General features: G+C 53.6%; 1 protein-coding gene across 6 annotated transcripts in view; it reads right to left on the reverse strand.

Annotated features, from left to right (window-relative positions):
- Nucleotides 1-257: 257 nt before the first annotated feature.
- The window catches only part of TRPC4 (transient receptor potential cation channel subfamily C member 4), a 73,822-nt gene continuing 50,653 nt past the window's right edge, over nucleotides 258-23,426 (reverse strand). For 2 of the 6 annotated variants that reach the window (XM_054586675.1, XM_054586671.1), the window contains 6 exons: nucleotides 19,198-19,511; nucleotides 18,091-18,286; nucleotides 14,413-14,607; nucleotides 2,942-2,983; nucleotides 2,724-2,813; nucleotides 258-980 (listed from right to left, as the gene is read on the reverse strand). In XM_054586675.1, coding sequence (XP_054442650.1) covers nucleotides 258-980; nucleotides 2,724-2,813; nucleotides 2,942-2,983; nucleotides 14,413-14,607; nucleotides 18,091-18,286; nucleotides 19,198-19,511 — 1,560 coding nt within the window. Of the gene's footprint in view, nucleotides 981-2,723; nucleotides 2,814-2,941; nucleotides 2,984-14,397; nucleotides 14,608-18,090; nucleotides 18,287-19,197; nucleotides 19,512-23,426 lie in introns of all 6 variants that reach the window. The other 4 variants (XM_054586672.1, XM_054586674.1, XM_054586673.1 and 1 more) reach the window with 4 other exon arrangements.

Raw genomic sequence — 23,426 nt, forward strand, 5'->3', positions numbered from 1 at the left:
ACAACAAAAAAATAAATTGTAAAACAAATTGTGAAAGCAAAAGCGGGCTACAAAACAAGGTTTTTTTTTGTTTTTGTTTTTGTTTTTTTGGGATAGCTTTTGCCTTATTTAAACATGTTACACGGTGTTATGTCGCAGTCGATAAATGCTCTAAAGTGTAAGTTAACATTTGCTAGTTTACTTTGAAATGCCCGCCCCCAGCTCAGAGCCCTGCGGAAAATACACGTAGGTCGGATCAGCGCCTCCCGCTTCCGGCGTCACAACCTGGTGGTCACGTAGTCTTCGTGGGCGACGGTGTCGGAGAGGGTGGCGTCGTAGTCGGAGCTGGAGTCCTCCTCCCGGGCACGCCCCCCCTTGGGGATAATGGGGACTGTGTCCTCCACCACCGCCTTCTCGGGTTTGAAGGCGCAGATCCTCTTGCCCACCTGCACGGGCAGGCTGTCCGCGCTGCGCTCCCGGTGGTCCACCAGGACGCACTGTTCGCTGAGCCCGGGGATGCTGCGCTCGCCGCGGGCCGCCAGCCCTCGCGGCTCCAGCTGAGCGCTCCTCTCCAGGGACCCCTCGGCCTGGTGCCGAGCCACCTCTTCCGAAACAGACGAGATCGGGTGTGCGTGTTGCTCCGCGGCGCTGTGTTTGGACCGTCTGTGAAACAACCCGAAATGTTTGATGTCGGCCACAAAATTCATTCTCCTCTGCTTCTCCCGCGGCGGGGGCTCCTGCCCCACCAGGGCGGAGCCGTTGCTCACGGGGTGTCTCTCTGCGGCGATGGCCGCCGAGCGTGGGTGGATCAGGGTGGTCAGGTCGAAGAGGCTGAAGTTCTTCTTCTTGTCTTTGCCTGCGGCTTCGTCGCCCCTGTCCTCCCAGTCGGCTAAGTTAGAGGAGCCCTTCTCGGCGGGAGCGGGCTGCACTGGAGAGAGCTTGCTTCCCCTCAGCAAGCCCAGGACTTCAAAGCGGAAGCTGGAGATGTCCTGCTTCAGTTCCTAAGTGAAATTTGAAATGACAAATTAGTGGGGGACTTACACAAATGCACATTGGGAACCATCAGTGGCCTGTTGCATACGATATATGGGTCTGATGGGTTCTCTGCGTTTTTTTAAAATGTATTTATTTTTGGAGAGGGGAAGGGATGGAGAAAGAGAGGGAAACATTGATGTGTGGTAACTTCTCTCCCAACCCTCCCTGGGGACCTGGCCTGCAACCCAGGCCCGTGCCCTGACTGGGAAACAAACCCGGGACCCTTTGGTTCGCAGACCGGTGCTCAGTCCCCTGAGCCACACCAGCCAGGGAAGTTCGCTGGGTTTTTAAGAGCTGGGACTCCAGCTGGGCTGTGGTTCTCTCTAGAATTTCACTCTTCCTCTTTGGCACGGTGTCATGGTTGTTGTCTATTAATGTCCATGTTTGAATTCTGTAGTAACAAGGAGACACTCTAAGGTTGACGTGAAAAGGAACAGCAAGCGTTTTCTTTTTCACCGCTGTGCCGTCGGTGCCCTGGTTTGAGAGGATTACACTTTCAAATACTGCCTCTTCAAACAGTCGTCCGCTTTCAAATCACCCCACACTCTCTCGGGGACAGCTTTGGTAAAGATCTTTCATACTGGCACATTTTGCCATCCAAAGGGACACATAAAACACAGGAAAGTGTGGCCGCCCTTCCTGCCTGGAGTTGGCAGCTACTCCGCGGATTTTACCCCCACATCGGGGGCGGCCACTGCGCCTCGCAAACTGCTTCATTCAGTCGGGCAGCCGTTCCGAGGTTCTTCCTTTTTTTCCCCTTTTCGGACACGTGAGCCCTTAGTGCCAATCTGATGGGGGCCTCTGAGGTGGGCTCCCGCCTCCAACCTCCCTCCCAAAGTACCAAGGGCCGTTTCATCCAGAAGTTCGACGCTGTGCCCGCGAAGGGCGCCCTGGGCGCCGGCCAACGCGCGGCGCGCTCTGGGTGGGCGCAGCGGATCCCTCTCTTCCCGCACTGGCCGCTCCTCTCTGCGCCCCGCACACTCGCTGCTCTTCCCTGGGAAAGGCCCCTGGGGGCGACTGCAGCTGTTTATGCCTGTAAGACCTTATTGACTTCCACCCTTCTTGCAGAATCTCTAAAAACTCAGGCAGAATAAGGGGTATTTTACACACATATTATGTGTGTGTGTGTGTGTGCGCGCGCGCGTGCGCCTACGTTTATATTTATTTATATATTTCTGTATCCCGCCTGTCTCCTCTGATAGAATAAAAATAAAACTCAGGGACAAACACTGCGTTTGTAGGTTCCAAGAACAGTGAAACCTAAAATTTCCTGCCCCCAAAGCTGTGCAGAGCACAGAGAAGGTTTTTGTGGTTGTTTTTAGCACATTGGCCACTAAGCGGTTCAGGATCAGAAATCAGACTGAAGTTCCCAAACGCAAAGCCCCAGCGGAGCGTGGGAGGGTTGGGAGAGCGTGGGAAGGTCCAGCAAGCCGGGCGCTGGGACCTCCTCTGCCTCCAACAGACCCTGGGGATGTTTCAGGTTCAGTGTGTGTGAAAACAATGCATTTTGAGAAGAAGTGTCACCATGTGCGTGTGCGTGTGTGTGTGTGTGTAATTCAGTAGCGCTTTCCTTTGAAACCAGAAGGCCCACAGTCTCGCAGGCGCCCACTGCTGCCTTGGGCCCTGATTCTAACTGCTTGGCGCAGGCTCCGCGCTCGGCGGGCCCCGCCGCTGGGTGGCACCCCCGCAACCGGGACAAGCGTCGTCACCTTGAAGTTCTCCTCGGTCAGGCCTTCCTCGGTGCGGGCGTCTCGGATCATCGCGGCCACGTAGCGCTTCACCAGGCTCCTCATCACTTCCTGGGGGTGTCAGACAAGGGGACGGACGGTCAGTGCGCGGAGCCGGTTTCTCCCTCGTCGGCTCGGAAGAGGGGACAGGCCTGCGCTTCAGGGCACGTTTCGAGGTGCAGCAAGGGAATCGAACTCACCTGGTACTGGTGGTGTCGCCTCAAGTTGTCAGCCGCCCGCCTCTGAAAAGGAAGAGGATGTGTGCTTTTCAGTGACAGCGATCTGGTCCCCACTCTGGAAACTAACTCGTTTGTGCTATTTCTTCAAAGTCGGTGTTTAACGGGACAATGGGACAATGGACAACGGCTAGAGAGCACTTCACGTGAACCCAGAGAAGGAGCGAGCCAGAACAGCCACGCCAAGGCTACAGTCTGTGCGGCGCTGGCGCTACAGAGCAAGTGAGAAATGGTGCAAATGCTGCTTTTCTGCGATGCAGCGATGGAGAACGAGGTCATTACAGTGCCCACGCCCCCCAAGGCACTTGAAATGATGGTAAGAGACACAGACGGCACATGTCAAATAAAAAATAGGAGAAATAGCAAATAAAAAAAATTTTGACCGAGTCAAAAGCTAGCATTATAATGATATAAAGGTCTTCATCAATACCAGCATAGCAAGATTCAGTAGGTAACATGATACATAGAACATGTAACCAGAAACACGCTATAAACATCCTGACACTAATTTCAGTTAGGTGCACATTCAGGGGGGATTGCTGTTTTAATTATATGGTTGGATTTAATAAAAATGAAAAAAAATTCTGCTCAAACACAAGGTTACTTATTGCAAACTTATTTTTGAAATAAACATGAGTCCCGGACATCACTCTGAAGAGACCAGAGAGGACAGGGAGCAGAGCCGTGAGTGCGGAGGGCGGGCTGAGGCGGGAGGTGCTTAACGACCGGAAAGGGTCCCTCGTCCACTGCGCTAAGTAGTGAGTGGTACTAACATTCTGTATTTGCACATTTCACTATTCTAAAGATATTAGAAGAAAGCTATCCTAATCCCAATTTTATGTATGTAACATAAATGCCAATATTGATTCTTAAAGAAGACAACTAGCCAAATCACCTTTATTTAGAAATAAAAATATTTCTCAAATACAGGAATGAATTTGATAAAGTGTGAGAAAGCAAAAGAAAGAACATATCTTAGGTTTAAATAAGTCTTTTGAGGTCGTTCTTTACTATATATTTAATTACAAATATTTAGTCACAGGTTGATAAAATTCGATTTTGAAAAGAGATACGCATACCTCATTGTGAAATGGTATTAGGAAAAATCGAACAATTCAAGACACTTCTTCTCTAGGGGGGTAGAAGAAATGGCATTTTTAGTGGCCCAGAGACGGGGTTTGCGTTTCCTACTGGAAACTTTTAGGAACAGATGAGACGATGCTTCAGCTTGCTGAAGGCTGCTAATTATAATGAACACCATTTGCTGTAACGCGAACCTTAAGAAACAAATTCTCAGTATGATTGTGGTATTCATTAAAAACTGGAAAATGTGAAATAATACAAAATTAGAACCTCTTGAAAAAATATTTTGTGCCTGGGCCACCAGATGGAGGTATGCAACTCCTTTTGAGACAGGGCTTAGTGACAATCAAAGACAAAACACCACGGCGGTAAGAGAGCGAGCCTTTTCGACCTCCCGGGGTTTGCTGCAAGGGAACAAACAGGACAGCAAGCCGTGCGCCAGCCTCGTTAACGCTCTTGCCATGGATACGGCACAGGGGACCGGTGCCCCGTGACTTAAATAGGCAGAAACTCCGAGTTTATCATGGGATTCAGTCGACGCACATTTTATTAATTTAGGGTTCTACAGCATTTCACCATTCTATTTGAGTCTTTAAAACATCCCTAAAAGTCAACAAAGAGCAGTTTGAAGCCATAATTTAACTTTAAATTTCCTTAATGTACAACTAACTGTAAGGACAGAATCATAAAATTAGGAGTAACGAGTAAAAATTGTCATAGTGCGTTAGTATAACCTCATTCCTGTATACATTTTAAAATTTTAATACAAATATAAGAAGATCAAAGAACCTTCTAAAAAATAATTTCAGGTTTATTTTTATGGGGCAATTTTTTCAAAGCAAATAATCTGGCAGAAAGAAAGAACATAGAAAAGTTTACCAAGATAGATTTTAGGAGCGATTCAATGGCCGTAGCCCCGAATAAGGCTAACAGGACTAATGGTTTTTGCTCACCAGTTTTTTCCAATTTACACAATTCTGCTACAAAACAATTTTTAGTCTTTACGATTAGATCAGCCAACCGAACTTGAGTATCCTAGGACAATAAGAATGAATGGTCTTCTGAATACTGAAAATAAAAATAAATGTAATACATTTACCAAATGATGGTTACTGAATTCTGCAGCTCAGCTCTCTCTCATGTCAACACAGTCGTCTCTCGGGGAGCATCGCGGGACTGATTCTTGTGTTCCTGACCACGACCACAGTGCCTACGTGGGTTCTACTTTTGTACTTTCTGGCAGGGAGGCTGGCGTGGGATTAGAGCCATGGACTGAGGGGCACACCTGGGTCTGAAGTTTGCGGAGCCTGAACAAGGACTTGATCTATGAGGCTCTGTCCCCTCCCCTTGTTGTACTTTCAAGGTGAAGATAGATACGCTGGGAGATTTTAAAGGTTGAATAACACTGCATTTTGCCATGTATAACGCACACCCATGTTTTTGTGCCCATTATACATGGGATTACTATATCCATGGTATGTAAACATTATACCTACGTATAATGTGCATCTTTACTTTTCCCTCAAAAATTTCGGCCAAAAAGCACACATTATACACAGCAAACTATGGTAGATGTAAGGCTTCTATCACTAATTCCTATCAGTTCCCATCGTCTTTCCATTTGGCGTTCCTGATTAGTAACAGGTTTTAACAGTTAAAAAAAAAATATTCTTAAAAAAAGCCACAGATAGTTTGACATATGGCGGGATCACCTCTGAGGAAGTGGGGGGAGGGGCCACTGAGGGGTGACGCCTCTGCGTGGGGCCAGCACGGCCTTCCGCGCTTTGGGCCCAGGCAGGAGGGGTTGGGGTCAGAGATCTGCGTGCAAGTACAAGGTCAGGGAGTGGTTCTAATAAATATGGAGAGACGTAGCGCTTTCCTTTAGACAGTCAATTACGGCTATTACGACTTTTTTCCCCTAGAGCAATTTAAAGGTCACAGCACAATTAAGAGGAAGGGACAGAGATTTCCCATGCACGTCCCACCCTCACACTCGGCTCCGGCTCCTCCGCCACCCACCTCCCCACCAGAGCGGGACAGTGGTTCCAGCTGGTGAACCGGCAATGTGACCAGCTGAAGCCCATAGCTGGCGTCACGGTTCACTCTTAGGGAAACCCCCACGGTCTGGACAAGCGCAGGCTGCGACGGCAGGACCCTGGAGGTAGTGTCTTTACTGCCCTCTGATTCCGTTCTCTGCCCCTCTACCCCTCCCCCCACCCCAACCTCGGTGAGCCGCTCACCCTGAGACTGTCTTTGCCAGAATGTCACACAGTTGGGATTACAGCCTACGCTGTCTCTTCAGACTGGCTTTTTTCACTGAGTAACATCCACTTATGGTTCCTCCGTGTCTTCCCACGCCTTGAGAGCTCATTTCTTTTTAGTGCTGGACCACAGTGCATTTGCCCATTCGCCCTCTGGAGGGCATGTCGCTTGCTTCCAAGTGCTAGCGATCGAGTCAGGCTGCTCTGCCCGTCCTTGTACGACACCGTTGCGCTATCAGTTTTCAGCTCCTTTCTGTAACTACCAAGGAGCGTGACTGCTGGGCTGTGGGGTCAGACCGTACTTAGTTCTATAAGAAACCACCAACCAGTCTCCCAAGGAGCTACGCCACCTTGCGCTGCCGCCAACCATGAATGAGAGTCCCCGCCCCCCACACCCTCACCAGCCTTGGGTGGCACTGGCGTTCCAGTTTCTAGCCAACGCAAGAGGTTTGTAATGTTGTCGGCCATCTTTCGGGAGGTCCCCAAAGGTTTGTGGACATCTCTGCATGACATTGGACTTTGGCTATGGCATCTCTGTGAGTTTTCCTCGGAGGTCTCTGCATCAGGAATCTTAGCTCACGGGGCCAATGTAAGATCTACTTAATAAGCGCCTACATGTTCATGGCCATGAGCTGCAAGAAACCAGAGATGGATAAAACATCTTTTTTACCCTTAAATGGCTTATCGTCAACTAGATGGATTGCGAAGAGCACGTATGTGTCTATAGATGAAGGCAAGACACAAACAGAGACCACAGGCAGTGCTCTGCGGATGTTCTTCGAGAACAGGGAACAAAGATGTGGCCTTGAGCTATGGAAGGTATCAGTCACAGCCTTCACCCCGGGAACGGGGCTTCCGGCTGGACAGGAGCGAGTCCCAGGGCTTGGACCGGCAGCGGCGCCCTGGGGTAGGGCGCGCAGACGCACTGGCGCCAGAGACCGAGAGCCGCGGCCGCCTGCGCGGGGGCGGCGGGCCCTGGTGAGGACTCCCGGGTTAGGGGACGCGTGGGGGCTGCGGGTGCATCTTAGATGGCACAGTGGATCCAGCGGTTGGTAGGCACCCGAGGTTGCTGACTAACCAAGTGACATGGGACGACAGTTTAATTTCTGGGACAGTCATCTCGCGGCACCATTAGGCAGAACAGTAAGCGCGAGAGAATCGGTGGACGAAGCTATCAGCTGGGAGGCTGTTCCCACAACGGGACTGAAGGGTAAAGTAGGTATGAGTGGACAGGAGGGGACAGGGGACGGCAAAGGCTGAGGGGGACAGAGACGGGGGGCTTTGAGGCTGCAGCGGAGGCACAGTGACAAAGACTTTCAGCTTGGCTGCTGAGAGAGTGGTGCTTTAAAAACGTAATAAGGAATTCAGTTTTGCAGACACTGACGGAGGACATTAAGGTAGAAATGCCGCCGTCTGGGTGAGCCATTTGCGGGAGCGTTAGTGCTAACCAGGGCTCGGGGGCCGCGTGCGCAGGTGCGACAGCGGGTAAGCTCGCTCACTCGCATTGCTGGGCACGAACCAAAGGCAGCTACCACGGACAATAAAATCGCTGATAGATTGTGACTGTATCCGTTAGGAATGCATAAAATGACCCTCTTTGTTTTGAAAAACTGCCTTTCTTAGGCTCCCTCTAAAGCTAGTTTAATTCTCTCACCTCCGAGGATCTACCTAAGGTTGCAAAACAGACTGGGATTTAAATTTCCACACGTGGCAACTGACACCCAGGCTTTAGAAGAGACACCTTGTTTATCAGAGCCAAAGACTGGCCCCCGTCTCCCCGCCTCACTTATAAGCAAGGAAAGCAAGGCCCGCATTGCCGAGCCAGCGACCGGAACGCCCGAGGCTCTCCCGGCAGTGCCGCCCCGGAGCCCCGCACTAGGACTCGCTCTCCCTCTCGGGGGACACCAAGAGACACCAGAGCACACCCCCTCCCACCGCGCCGTGACTGGGGGGGCAGCGTCCTTACCACACTGGGTCCACCTTTATCGTAGTAAAAAGGAGCAGCCACAGCATGGCACGGTGTGTGCCGCATTCGTTTCTTAGGGCGGCCGTCCCGCAGTGCTACAAACCGGGCGGCTGAAAACTACAGAAATCGCCGTCTTGTACTTCTGGAGCCCAGAAGTTTCCCATCAAGACATTGTCAGGGATACGTTTACTCTGGGAATCGGCGGATCCTCCCTTCTGTGTCCCCGGCTGCCGGAGGCGGCTGTCCGCGCTCAGGCGTTGCCCGGCTCGCCGCTGCGTACCGCCAGCCTCTGCCTCCGCCTTCCTTGCCACGGCGTCTCGTCTCTCGGGGTCTCTGTGTCCCCATGGCTGTGTCCCTGTAAGGACTCTCCTCCAGTAAGATCCCCCCTAAACCAAATACACCTGCAATGGTCTCGCTACCAGATACAGTCGCACCCCGAGGCCATGGGGTTAGGGCTTCGACATACCTTTGTGGGGAGACGATTCAACCCACAACATGCACTTTTTGCAATAAACATGATGATTGTTTTTGACAATCAGTGACGTTGCTAAGTATTATGCAGTAGAACTACCGCTGACAGTCACCGGTAGTATGCTGGCCACATTTCTGTCAGTCAAGGTCAGCTGAGCTTCAAAGGGATGCGCCCTCATAAGGGAAGGCACCGCAGCACATAATTATCTGGAAATAACCCCGGACAGAATGGACCGACTGGGTTCTACAAAAGTAACATATTAAGGACATCTCTTTAAAAACTACCTAAGTGAGTAAGGGTTATTCAATTTTTTCAAGCCATGCACATGTTAAATGTGGCTGGTAATCCACAGCGGTTAGGGGCGCTGTACCTTCACTGAAAAAGAAGAAACGAAATAGAATTACAGCAAAGCAGACCTAGGTTAGAAATAATTTCTCCCGTGAATGAGTTCACGTTTGCAGTGCTGTTGAAAAATTTATGGGACGTGCCTTTTGCAGCTTTAAAAAAAAATTAGATTAGTTATGTGTAAGAGAGAAAAAATGGGCCATGTGATCAGGAAGGAGCTTCCTTCCTTAACTTGCTGTCTCTGAAGATTGATTTGGCCGGTGGGGGGGGCGGGGGCGTGGGGTGGGGGCGGTGTGGTCAAGCCCTGGCAGCCGGCAGTTGGTTTTGGCGCTCAGTTCACAGTCCGGCCTGCAGAGCCGACCTTGGCGGGCGCACCTGCGGGCCGCTCCTGATTTGCTGGGACAGGCGTGGGCAGTATCTGGATCACTGAGCTAATGATCAAGGACAATGCCGACCAGTGAGAAGCCTCTGCCTCGGAGGCTAAGGCCGCATTACAATGGAAGTGTCAGGCGCTTTGAGCAGGAGGGGGTTGCAGCCGAGAAAGAAGGCCCTGGGGGAGCAGCTGTGACATTTTCCGCGCGGTTAGCTCCCCTCTCCGCAGGCCCCGCTGCCTGGGCCGCCGGGCTTTCTTCGCGGAGCTGGCTCCCCGCGCTCGGCCGTGGGGGCCCTTTCTCTCCGTCCCACGCTGCCCTGGCCGGTCGCGAATGGGCAGCTGTGAATGACGCCCTTCATTCTTCGCTTCGCTGCGCGAGTCCCGCGAGGGATGCAGCTGGCTGCGCGCTTCTCTTTTTAACAACAAGCGAAAAGGCGGGGGCGGGGGGGGGTGGCCCAGGAGGAGGCCCCTTTATAAAAATTGCAGTTTTGCTCATTGACAGGCGCGTCTCTGTGTTGTTCTCCGTGAACACACGTCTAAGCACAAGCAAATAAACAGAGTAAAATACCTGAACCGTTGCCTTGTCAGGCCAAGTGTCCAGAACCTCACGCCCGAGATACCGAGAATAGGAAGCAATTTCCTCCTCCCTACCCCCACTTGGGAAAGCACAATTAATTAAAAGCCGTTGCCGGCAAAACTTTCCGCTGTACACCACGAGGACCCGAGTCACTCACAGACCAATACTGTCCTCTCTGAGATTTGTAGGTAGGCCCACCGAACGCGACACAGATTCAGGAGCAGGACCGTTTGATGAATTATCCCTAAAACGGTGGCGGAGAGGCACGTACTAGGAGCATTTTTTCCCTCAGCGGTGGCAGCTGGCGCTTACCCCAGCGCAGGTTCTAATTCCTTGGCAGCGACCCTACCTGAGCCCTTCCGCGGCGACTCCAAAGGCACGAGCCCCGCCTGCAGTCCCGTGGCGGGGAGCTGACGGGCCACAGGAGGCGGAAGTGGAAAACCTCCAGCCGAAGACGTAAAATTTGTTCGTGATTTTTTTTTTTTTTAAAGTCCTCATCTTTTCTGGCTCAGCATCCTGGTCACTTACGCACCCACTGAGAAACCCCATCCAGGGCACAGGACCTATTTCAGGGCGAGACGGGCCGAGCGGCTGTGGGGGCCGGGGAAGCTGCACTCACCCCGCAGGCACCAAACCCGATCAACAGCGAAAGTGGGCAGCCGTCCCCCGCGCAGCCGCCCGACCGCCGCTGCACAGCAGCCCCTGGCCAGCGCGCCTTGTGCACCGTGTGCGAGGCAAACGCGAAGTGGAGCCAAGGCTGACACGTTAGGCTCAACGCCATAAAAATCCTGGAGGAAAACCCAGGCAGGAAAAGGTCGGACGCTGCTCCTCGCAAAACGTGTTCTGACACGCTCTCCTCCGGCAAGGGAAACAAAAGAAAAAATAAACAAATGAGACGACATCCACTAAAATGTTCTTACACAGCAAAGGAAGCCGTCAGCACCATGAAAAGGCAGCCCACTGAGTGGGAGAGCAGATCCGCCAAGGACACATCCGATAAGGGGTTAATACCCCAAATTTATAAAGAGCTCCGACAAGGCAACGCCAGGAAAACAAATAATCGTGGGCAGAGGGTCTGACTAGACATTTCTCCAAAGAGGGCACACGGATGGGCAATAGACATAAGAACAGTGGCTCAAAATCACGCATCACCAGAGAAATGCAAACCGAAGCCACACTCAGATGCCACCCGATGCCTGTCAGAGTGGCTGTCACCGGTACAGCCACGCAGAGAGCAGTGCTGGGGGAGGGTGTGGAGGAAGGGCCCGGGCTCTGCGGGCGGGGGCGCGGGCGGGCGCAGCCGCGCGGGGCGCCAGGGTTGGTTCCTCAAAATACTACAAACGGAGCTGCCCGTGGGGCTTCCACCCGTGGCGGGGCTGGGCCGGCCTGTCACCCAGGAACTGCGAGACTCCCGGGCGCAAGTGCAGCTGAGGACGGTGAGGGGACCTGCAGCAGCTGCCGGAGGGCCTGGGATGGGGGGCGCGGCGGCAGGGAGCGGGGCGCGGGACAAGCGCCCTGGAGAGGACACTATGACCGACTGGTTGCCTCCTGGTTCCCACAAGCGCCTGGGCAAGGCGGACCGGGTCTCGTTTACAGGGGATGGTGGAGCCCGTGGTTTCCAAGGTCCTTTTGGAGTGTAACGCGATATTCCAAGCCCCCTCTGGGCTGCACGAAGTGACTGTTGCCCTTTTATGCGTGGGTATGCGTAGATCTCCTTGCCTCCCCGCCTGCTCAGAGCTGTGAACAAAGGAGAGGCATTCACAGCGAGCCCAAGGCTTTCTCACATGCTTTTCTCATTTAACGCCTCTGTTAATATCAGAATCATCTTCATTCACTTGGGTGTCTCTTACATGTCTATTCTTTACAATGAACATGTATTATTTATTTCCATCTACAACAGAAATGGATAGAACTCAACGAGGAGTGTGCAAACCGAAGTAGTACATCCTCCCCACCCGGGGGACGCAGCCTAGGGAAAGGGTGGGCTCCCAGCCCCGCGTCCGCGTCCGGGGAGCCTGGGCCTTGCCCAGCGCCTCGGCCCGGCAGAGGCCAGGCAGAATCGAGAGCGGGATGAGTCTGAAGACAGACGTGACTCACGCTATTTCTTTAGTTTTTCATAAATTCCCGGAGCATAAAAATACCCAGAGGTTAGTAAAATGAACGCGGCTCAGGAAAAAGGAGTGGTTTGACATCGCAGTTAGTTGTGAATTATCTTTCTGTGCAGCACCTTGGATCAAGACATTTACATTGAGAGACAGAGACAAAGAGATAAATATTTTTTCAGGCGCAACCGTGTATAGAAAAGAAAGCTTTTACACGTGCCCTTCTCCCTCTGAAAGGAGGGCGTCCAGGCTGTCAAGGAACAGTGAGCGAGGAGCCCCCGTTTGCCTCTATGGAGGGAGGGTAACATTCCTGACAATCAACAGTGGGCGGAGCTACAGCGCGGGGGCAGGGCAGTTGGAAGTCACATCCCGAGGGCCGTTCTGCCTGATTCTGGGGGCGGAACGCAGGGGTTCCTCAAACTGCTAGAGCAGAACCTCGCATCTTCCTGCAAGTGTGGTGGCGCCCCGGAGCCCAAAGGTCCCACGGCCCTGGCCTCAAACTAAAACACTAAAGAGGAATTTCTTCTGTGCGTGGCCTTTATTTTGGGACCCAGAAACTCTTTTTAAATCGAAAAACACCTAGGACAGATAGCATAACATGGTATTATTCACTAATATCTTTTTAGGGGTGAAATGAATTTCTGATGAATTTCAGAAAAAGATGGGGGACAGGAATAAACCAGGGTGCGGCTTCTTGGAAACTGTTCCCTGTTTATCTCAAGGAAAACATTATTTCTGGTGCTGTGTTCCTGGCATGGAACTGTATTATAACGTTCAATATATCCTATAACCTGCATTATAGGGATACGTCCTCACGCCTGCCTCTCCCATATTAGAAACCCGAAGACGTGGCCTTTGTAAGTCCCCCACCCCCAGTTCCTAGCTCAGTTACTGGCGTGCCGAACACATGCGGTAATGGCCTAGTAACACTTAATGACATCGTCACATTTATTTTACAATCATACATTGTTTTAGTAACTTGAACCTACCTTTCAAAAAAGAGAAATTAAACATTTGGAGTAAGCCGATTTAACCCTTCCTAGACCAGCGCTCAAGCCTATCCATCCGCAGGCAGACCGCAGTGGGAGGCTGCATCTTAACCTGGTCTTGCTTCTAAGAGCAGAGCTACGCCCGAACTGCAGTCCTCCACGTCTACGAAGTCACACTTGAGAGGAACAAAAACACCTGCCTCTCCTCACTGTCCTCCTGTTGGCCACACTCTCTTGCCAGTTGACTTCTCTTTAGAATTGGAATTGTCACCGAGATCACAGACACGCCAAGGCCACTCTGAGTACGGAACGCCCCTTCATATTAGATAAAATTAAACACAAAGCGTAATTTTTTCACTAAGTAACTAGCATTGCTGGGGAATTCCATTACAAAGGCACAGTAGAATACTTTCTAAAGCAATTTCTCTTAGAAGGTCAAAGTGATTAACGAACGCGAAGGTGTTAACTCCCAAAATATCCCCGTGAGAACTTGGACGCTGAGGACATAAAGTGAGAAGTCAATGAGGAACGACTTGTCCCACGTCAGTGGTTTGACGGGAACAAAAACCTAAGTCCACGTATTTTCTACTGGAATTGCTTGACCTCTTGCTTTCCAGTGTCTCGTTCCCAAGGAACTAGAACCTTCCAGGGTGAGAGGACCATGGCTCTGAGAGGTCCTGATACTTTTTACAGACTCGACTTCTTGGCATGTGCTATAGTCGCGAGCGGAAGCCAAATGCGGGACAACGAAGCGGAGTCTGAAATGCCTGGGCCTGTGCGCGGCCCAGCATCTCCTAGGTTCAGCGTTCGCCCCATCACGCAACTGAGAACATTTCACCAAGCACCGCAGGCTCTTGACGGAACCTCGGCTTGGCACCAAGACTCTGAGGTGACACGGAATCAGGTCCCCTCCATCACAGCCCGGAGAGAAAAGCAATGAGGAAGAAATGCCACAAATAACCCGCTAGCTCTGAATGGATCTAGTGACTGAGGGCTGAGAGGACACGTGCTGTTCGCCAGGCCTGACCGGCGGGTCAGGAGGGGCCTGTGTGACGTGTGGCCCCTAATGAACAGGCACGGTCCTCAGGGCACAAAGTGGGTTTGCGAAAGGCAGTGCTGCGCACGGCGTCTTCGATACGGGAGCTCTTCACCGAGGCAACCAGTCAGGACAGAGTGGCTAAACACGCAACAACATTCGGTACGAAACACAAGAGCGTTTACATACACAGTTAAAAGAAGGAGGGGTGCGAACATGCTGGGCTCTTACCCCTATCGTTCCAAAGCTTTCCGGCTTCCTTCTCATCTTCTTCTTGCACAGGTGCGTCCATATCCACTTGACCAGGTACCAGAGAGACTTGGGGCTCGGGATGACGTTGAAGGGCGTGGGCAGGGTCCCCCCTTCTTCAAAATAGCTCATCCAAAGCTTTGTTCGAGCAAACTTCCACTCTATGTCCGCGTGGTCCTGCAGGCAAGAACAGGGCGGCTGTCGACGGGCCTCCTGGGGACGCAGGCCGGGGGGGCCTGGCTCTCCGCAGCCCTCGGCCCGTCTCGCCATCGCTCAGGGACACAGCGCTGAGCCCTGGGGAGAGTCGCCCGGGCCTCCCGGACAATGGCTTCCTCTGGCGAGGAGTCGCCGCCCCCTCGCCCTCTTCGCCCTCCCCTCTTCCGCGGACCAGACGCCAGCAATCACGACGGCCCGAGGGGCTCAGGGGCTGGCTCGCCCGGAGGAGGGAGCTTTCTGCCCTGCGTCGTGGGGCCACGCGAGCTCAGTTTCTTTAGGCTCTGGCCACCAACTAGCCTTGAACCACTCCCCTCCCTGCCTCCATGAATGTCACCTTCGTGGGTGCTCACGGCGGAGCCTCCTGCTGTTCCCAGGAAAAGCCCAACTTGATACCCTTGCCCAGGAATCATCCCCGTGGGCAACAGGCGTCAACTCAGAGGGAAGTTCCCCTGACCAGGGCACAGGGGCGACTCGGACGTGCCATTGACCCTGGGCATCGCCCTGGCCCGATGGCACCAGAGGATGGTCTGGCTGGTGGGGGCGCACAAGCCGGAGGTCACCCCCCATCGTCACGAAGCATCATTGTCCTTTATTTATCTCCTGGGAAACTCCAGGGCACGGGTGGCCATCGGTCAGAGAGCAGCCAGTCCCCTCCGAAATCAGCCACGAGTGGGTTTAAGCGGAAAACCTGGGAAGCAGGAAGTGCTGGCCACAGGCAGACACACAGTGGCGGACCGCGAGAGGGCTCCTTTCAACCCATCGCGATGACGGGAAAGGCCTCAGGGGTTGGGGAGGACAATACGAGGCCGTGCATCGTTCCGATGCTCCTCAACTGCTGCGCGCCCGTGAAGGCGTGTGTTGTAAACGTATTTCTACTGTGGACAACACGGCGTTCGGTCCTGGCACCGGATGAACGGTGCTTTCCACAGGAGGCGCGGCCTCCGCGGCTGTTTGGCCAACGTCCGGTGGGAGGCACCAGTCAATATCCGGGAGCACAGGGGCTGGTGTTCCTCCCCTTCCCCCCGCCCCGTTCCCGCTCCTCCTCTTTCTTTCTAAACAAGCTTACAGGCCCTGGCCGGCGGCTCGGGGGGCTGCAACATTGTTCTGATGGGCCAAGGCTGTAGGTTCGATTCCTGGTCGGGGCACACGCAGGAATCAGCCACTGCGTGCACGAAGGGGGCGGAACAACAAGTCGGTGTTTCTCTCTTTTTCTCCCTTTCTCCTGCTTCTAAATTAAAGCCAGCACTTGAAAGTACAGATTGTTGGCTGCGGCCATGGAAAAGGGGACTTCGGTGCTAAAAAGGCGGTGACTTGGAGGAAGCAGCGGCCTGTGAGCGGCTTCTGCGCCTCCTGGTTCTCCGGTGGTCCCAGGGCACGGGCTGCCTTGGCCTCAGCAGGCGCTTTTACTAAAAGCTCAAAGCAGGCGCTCCCTCGGCCCCTTGTTTGGGATCCTGGGGGAGTCTCAACAACGTCTCCAAGGATTGGAAACACTGGGAGCGGACAGTTCTAGGCTGGGGGTGACTAACCCCCTTCCGCTACGCACCTCCTAACTGACCCCTGCGCTCAGGGGTCGGCTCTGGGAGGACGCCTGTCCCCGCCGCCATCAGCCTCGGCCAGCCCCTCCCCCACACGCCTGGTCTCCTGTTCCGTGCCCTGAGCACACTCTCGACCCCCTTCTCTCAGTATTGACATTACTAACTTACTTTGTTCCTACTACGTGACAATTTTCTTGAGGGCAGGGACTTCCCTGTCGGTGTGTCCCTAAAATCAAGCAAGTGTCTGGCATATATTAGGGTGCACCGTAAATATTGAAGCAAAGAACCAATGAGCGACAAGCAGGGTTAGATGTGGCTGCCATGATTGATTTTTGCCTGTTAACTATTCGACTGCCCTCATTTTTCATGCTTTACCTTAAAGCTCTGAGTTAGGACTAGCAGGGCCGAGGAGAAGGTCCTCGGGGTGCAGTGTGATGTTCTGGGATGGCGGGGATACAACCCTGGGCGGGTCCTCCAAGGAGGCGGGGAGCACCCCGGCACAGCCTGCAGCGCCGGCTCTCCTCTCAGGGAGTCTCCGCGTGCGGCCGGACAAAAACAGGCATGGGAAGCCCCTTCTCGTGTCTGTGAGAAGCAACCTAGGAAGACCCGCTCCACAAAGCAGCAAAAAGAAAATGCCATGCTGTTCTTGAAGAGTGTTCTCTTACTGGACTCGGTATGTTTAACGTTTTATAGAGTCCAAATCGGAGAGACAGCGCCCCTGCCTATGGCTTTATAGTTAGAGGCTCCCTAATGGTTTTGAAGGCTGGTCGGGAAGACAGACCCACCCTGCGGAAATGTGGCGATGAGCGGAATGCAGAAGCTCTGCAGCGAACATGGGGGGACTATGTAAAAACCTGTAAGATGCTTAAACGAAGCTCCACGAATTTAACCATTCACACGCAAATCCTAGGACCCAGATAGATCCGAGTGTGACTATGTTAGACTGTGAATCGGAAAGTAAAAGTCATTTTTCTTCTGTTTACCCGATTTATCATTTGTGTCGTGTACATAAAATCCAAACATTGAGTCTCAAAATAACGATAGCAATGCTTCAGCGTCTCAGCAATAGATTCCAAGATGCACTATGACTGTAGCTCTTTGTGGAGAAAATGGGCAGCCTACCATTATCCTCACAACGTGACACTTGCCCAAGGTACAAATCGTAAAGACTTAGAAAATGCCTTTCAGTCCAGTACGCTTTACGTGGTCACTCGTGGCCGGCCAGGGACACACGCCCACAGCAGGGAAGGGCCAGCACGCAGCAGGCTCTGTCTTCCTTGTCGTCGCTGTGTGGCCAGGTCCTAGGGCAGAACCTGGCAGCGGGGTAAGAGCTCAGGAGAGTTTGCAGGATGAGCGAGCGAAAACTCGCACTAAGTGCTTGGGTCCCAGAATTTCAATTAAACACACACGGCGTTGCCCGTGCCGCTACAGAGTTCAGGGTCGCTCCTGCCTGACTTTTGCTAGGCTCTCAGAAGCGACAAATCCTGTGATTTTTTCCCCCCTCAGACTCCCCCGTGGGTTGTCTTTTGTGTCTTGCCAAGAGGGCCCGAGGTTGCGTAGATGCAGGTTGTAGGGGCAACGGACAGAGGCAAGGCAAAGTTCAAGGGTCACGGCACAGGCATAAGGCGCCTGTTCCTGATTCGTTCCTCGCCCCCTGCTCACCGCAGCCAACGACTGCCTGGTAAGGCAGACTTAGTTTACCTTATAATCCCATCTATTGTGATACCACTAAATTAGGAAATAGCTAAATACAGCGAAGCCTGCTAAGGGCCTTCAAATTAACCGTTTATATTTCACTACTGTCTTATCAATTACAAACCTTATTTCCAATGACAACAGGTTGAAGCATAGCTAAGAACAATGCCTTCTGGGGGGAAATATTGAATTAAGATAGAATTAGTCAACTTACAGCAATGAGTTGGTAAGAGTTATTCATCATAGCTATTAACATGTTGAGCAAGACAACCAGAGAGATGACGTTGTACGTCCCAAACATGGTGGCACCAACAAACTCGGTGAATTCGTGCTGGGCTTTCACGTTGGTCACGTACAAATTGATGAGCCCAAATATGGACCAAAACAGGGACTGGAGTGTCTCAAATAACCTGGAATAAAGACACAGTGGCACCAGTGGCTCTATCAATACAACCAGTGTACAATGAGATATAACAGTAAGGTCTGGCTACGGTTGTGTGTATGTGATTAACTTGAAGATACATGTCCTATCCTGGGATTCTACCCAAAACATTTGAAAACATTTATTCGCTAAGATAGATGCACCCCTATGTTCATTGCAGCATTAGTCATGGCGGGCGAGACACAGAGGCAACGGAGGCGTCCTTCCAGGGAGGACCGGCTAAAGATGGGGCGCACAGAGATGAGGGAACACCAGCCAGTCCGAGAAAAGATGAGACGCTGCCATTGGCAGCAACACGGATGGACTCTGAGGATATCGTGCTGAGCGAAGTCAGTCAGAAAAAGCCAAGAACCACATGGTTTCATGCATACGTGGGATATAACACTGAAAGCAACACATGAACAGACAAGGCAAACAGACAACAGTGTGGCGGTGACCAGAGGCAGCGGGGGCTGGCGGGTAGTAAGGGCGTAAAGCGGTCAAATGCATGGTGATGGCGGACACTCAGACTTTGGGCAGTGGGCGCACAATGCAACACACAGATCACATGTCACAGAAATGGACACCTGGAACCCAGGTGATCTTATTAACCAATGCTACCCCCACACACATAATAATAAAAAACAGTATCTTAGCTCGCCTTCCGTGAGGCCATTTCGAAAGAAACGACCATTTTACTCCACTTCACTAAAACTTAAAATACATATACTGAACTTTTTTTTAAGCAAAGGAGCCTTATATCCCAAGGCTCGCCGATTCTGTGTTCTGCCCTAAGCATAACTTGCTCGGCAGCCCCTGGTCCCGGATTTTTCGAATCCCTAACGCGGCGCGTTCCGAACGCCGCCCAACCGCCCCGAGAGAAGCGCTCGTCCGACTCACGTGGAGAACGCGTTGTTCTGCTTCTCGCACCGTATGCCTTTGCAGCCCTGCTCCTTCGTCTCCTCGTAGTAGAAGTACAGCTGGTTGAGGCCGTTGGCGAAGGCCAGCAGCACAAGGCAGTAGATGAAGAGGAACTTCAGGATGTCCAGCAGCATCCGCCCCAGAGAGATCTGCAGCGGCCCCAGGTGCGAGTTGGCCGTGAACAGCGAGATGAGGCGCAGGGAGCTGAAGATGTTGGCGATGGCGAACAGGGCTTCGGCCACCAGCGTGGGGTGCCACATGTCCCAGGTGTCTCGAGGGTTATGGGCGCTGTACTGGAGAAGGGAAGGACACAAAGGGAGCGTGAAACCAGCCCACCCGGCCGCGCAGGCCGAGCTCAGGCCAGGGTGCCCGTGCAGGCAGGTCGAGCCCTGGGGCCTGCCGGGGGGAAGCCGAGGCCGCAGGATGAATCTGCGCGACAAGTCAGGCTCCTGGAAGTCGTTCGCAGTTTATACACTTCCGCGAACGTGCCTTCCTCATCTGTCCTCGTCCCTGGGAGCATTCATCAATATGCAAGGGACATCTGTCCGGGCCCCTCCAACGGGATTTTGAAAAAAAAGGAAAGGGAAGCGTGACATGGCGGGAAAACTCTGGCTTTATACTGGGAAACACCGCAGTAGCATTTGAACAAAGAAAAATCACATGATAAGTGAAAGGCGCTACATTTCGAACACAGTCGTCGACGGCTTTACTCACCGTATTTGACACAGTTGCCTAGTCCGGAGGAACGCGTGTAGGATACAAGGCACGGCTACACGGTGGGAGGCGCTGCCCGTGGCCTTGGAAACAGCCCTGCGCAGCGCGGGCGGCGTGGTCAGGGATGGCGCTTAGCAGGGAAGTCATACTGGAGGCCAAAGAATCGCTCAATTCTCATATTTAATGTGTAACGTGATGTTTACCTGAACATTCCTTAATGCTATAAAACATGCGATTTGAGAAGAATATTTGCTACATTAAAATCTGACCAGCAATTATTTGAAAAGAGTTAAAAATCAGCTGTGAATTATCTTCATGTTGAGAGCTACCTAGAGAGCACCATGTGTTCCTTATAGCACTGAAGCAAACTTGTTTCCTTCTCTAAAACAAGGGTCAGATATGCTCTTTGAAATATTGCATTATAAAGACCTACTATATTATATTTGTGTCAGAAATGAACAAGAAATCGAATTCTCTTCTTCATACACATCGCTAAAAACACGTCTGAAAGACTGCATCTTTTTTTTCCTGTCAGAAAAAAACTTTTTATTTCCTTCTGAGTCCGTCAGAGAATTGCCTTTCTCTTTATATTACATTTTCTACCAAAGGCCTTTACAGCTCTTAATCCATTGGAAACTAATTGATAGTGATTTTTAACTCCCTGGAAAAAAATGCAGCAGAAGCCCCCGACTTCGCTCAGTAAGGAGGCTCCCGCCCGAGGCCGGTTGCAGACACCCCGTCCGCGCGGGGCCCCCTCCCGCCCCCCACCTCCTCGCCCGCGCTTGTCTGTGGGTGCACCGAACATAGGCGTGTCCTCAAAAATGGAGCTGCCCTGTGACCCAACAAGCCACTTCTGGGAATTTACCTGAAGAACCAAAACACTGACTCAAAAGAACATATGCCCCCTGGGGTCACTGCAGCATCACTTGTAAGAGTCAAGGTTCGGGAGCCGCTCAAGGGCGGTGCGCGGGTAGGAAGCGGCGGTACGTTTGCCCAACGGGATCCCACTCCGGTGTAAGAAGGAAACCTCACCTTCTGCGGCAGCGTGGACGGACCTAGGGGGTATTACACTGAGTGAAATGGGCCAGTCCGAGAAAGACAAATGCCATAGGACCTCCCTTAACTGTGGAATCTAAAGAACAAGATAAACTGATGAGCAACAGAGACATAGGCTCACAGATACAGAGAACAGCGGTCGGGGGCGGGGGGTGCAAAGGAGTGGGACTGAGCTGAAATAAGCGTGCAGACGGAGGACAGTGCGGTGACGACCCCCGGGGCGGGGGGCGGGGGAGGGGGGAGGGTCCGGGGTACGTACATGGTGGCCGACGGAGACCTGACTTGGGGCGGTGAGCACAGTACAATACACAGATGGCGTGTCCCAGAACTGCACCCCGGAAACCGGTACAATTTATGAACCAGTGCCGCCCCAATAAAGGCAACACGCGTTAAAAAAAAATTAAAAAGCTGAAAAAACCCATTGAATCTGAACCAGAGGGAGGTTTTAGTCTATTTTGAAATCCTTGTGACTGTCCTTAAGTGTCCCCACGTACAGCTCTAGCAGAGAGCAGGCGATGACGGACGGGAGGGGCGGATGAGAACTTCGGGTGTTAGGGGCGCCCCCCAGCCAGCGCCAGGGCGGGGGTGCGTGGTCCCTCACGCGGTGCTTCGTCTCCTGCTTCTAAGACCAAGGTCACAAGCGCCTCCTTTTCTCACTTCTCTCGGGAGACACCACGTGTAAGCAGAGAACAGCGCCCCCTCTGTTGAGGGCTGATGTTGTGTTTCTGTCTGTCTGTCTGTCTCAGCACAGGCCACGTCTCCGGCCGTAGAGAAGAGGCCCCGGCACGCGCGCGTGAGGATCTGACCCTCCCCCGGGACTTCCTCACAGCCTTGCACACGGGGCCCGGCGGCTCAAGATCCGCGTCGCCTCATCAAGTTTTCACGGTCCAGCGAGGAGGACGCGGACGCGGGGGGACGGGGCAACTCGCTGTAGCAAGAATGCGCTCAGAGGGGAGGGCGAAGGGCTGCAGAAAACAGGGCAGAGCTGGGAGCCTCAGCCGGGGGCCGATCGGAGACGCACCGCCGCTTCGCCGCCAGGGACCCACGTCCGGCAGAGGCGCCGGCCCCTGTTCCAGGCTTCACGGCTCTTCGAGGCAGCTGGACAACGGCGATCTCAGCTGGGATTTCCAAAATCGCGAGGGGGACGCGCCCCACTTTACAAATCCTGAAATGCTAGGTCCTGAGCAAACGCGCTGGCGCCAGGGTCAGGGAGCGATCGCGGGCCCACAGGCCTGGCAGGCTGACCACAGGGCCTCCCGAGAGGCTCCGAGCACCCCCTCCCCGCCCCCGGGGCCTCCATGACGGGACAGCAGCCGCAGGGGCCCGGCCTCGCGAGGGCCTGTGTCTAGTGTAGACGCGAAAGTCTCTCCCCTCCTGCGGGGGGCGGGCGCCTGCGCGGTCTGGGCCCCGAGACCCCTGCCCTCTGGGCCCTCTCCTCTGCGCCAGCCGTGGAGGCAGCCCCTGCCCACCCCCCCCCCGCCCCGTTGCCCTCTCAGGGACCGGCTCCCGCGACAGGCGAGCGACTCGCCGGGGAGCGGCCTCCCGTTGATCCCACCTGCTTCATGGTTAGCAAATCTCTTCTGTGCGGATCCTACCTTCGCTTCTTTCAGCCCCGCCTTCGCCTGGCGCCCCCATGTCCACTGCCCTACGGCAGGGTCCTCGTCACGGGGCGCCCTCTCTTTATGTGCAGGAAAAACCCCAGTTGTCCCGCAGGCGGCGGGACCGTCCCTCCCTGGCCTGGACGCTCTGTGTGCGCTGGGACTTCGCACGCACTCCCCGTCGCCTGTGTAACTCCAGGGCGGCGCTAGCCAGGCGCAGCTCCCTCCCAGGGGCACCCTGGCCTCAGAGGCAGGCCCTCTGGCTCCGTGCAGGCGCCTGGCCGCCTGGGTGCCTCTCCCCGGCCTGGGCCCCCCACCTCCGCCTGGCTGGGGGCTGCCGGGAGGCGGGGCTGTGTCTCCGGCCTCTGCGCTCTCAGCAGCCAGGTCCCCGGCCGGCATCCCTGTGCGCCCCGCGCCCCGTGAGCGCTCACTGATCGGCTCCTGTCCTGGCCGTTCCCCTTACGAGAGCAGGGTCTGGTTCTGTCCACAAACAGCCACCTTTTCCAGAGACGGCAAGTTCTGAGTTATTTACAATGAGCGTGAAAAACTGAATGATACACCAGAAGGTGGTAAGTACGGGAGTCCAGGCCCGGAGCTACGCAGAGCTCAGCGTACACAAGGTACGGCATATAAACATGTATCTTGGGGTGAATATTGTACCTAAGAAATGCACGAGAGGTCCCTTTTGGAGCCCATGCGGTGCTTCTCCGGGCCACCGAGCAGACTCCCCTGGCCCAGGGCGGCCTCACAGCAGCTACAGCCGCGCCAGGGGCGAGCCCGCCAGAAACGCGAACTGAGGCCCTGGCCGGCCCTCCGCCTGCCGTCTCGGGGAGGAATGAA

The sequence above is a fragment of the Pteronotus mesoamericanus genome, unplaced genomic scaffold, assembly GCF_021234165.1.
Source record: "Pteronotus mesoamericanus isolate MK-2021 breed Mesoamerican mustached bat unplaced genomic scaffold, CSHL_Meso_final contig_94, whole genome shotgun sequence".
In the NCBI taxonomy this organism is placed as follows: domain Eukaryota; kingdom Metazoa; phylum Chordata; class Mammalia; order Chiroptera; family Mormoopidae; genus Pteronotus; species Pteronotus mesoamericanus.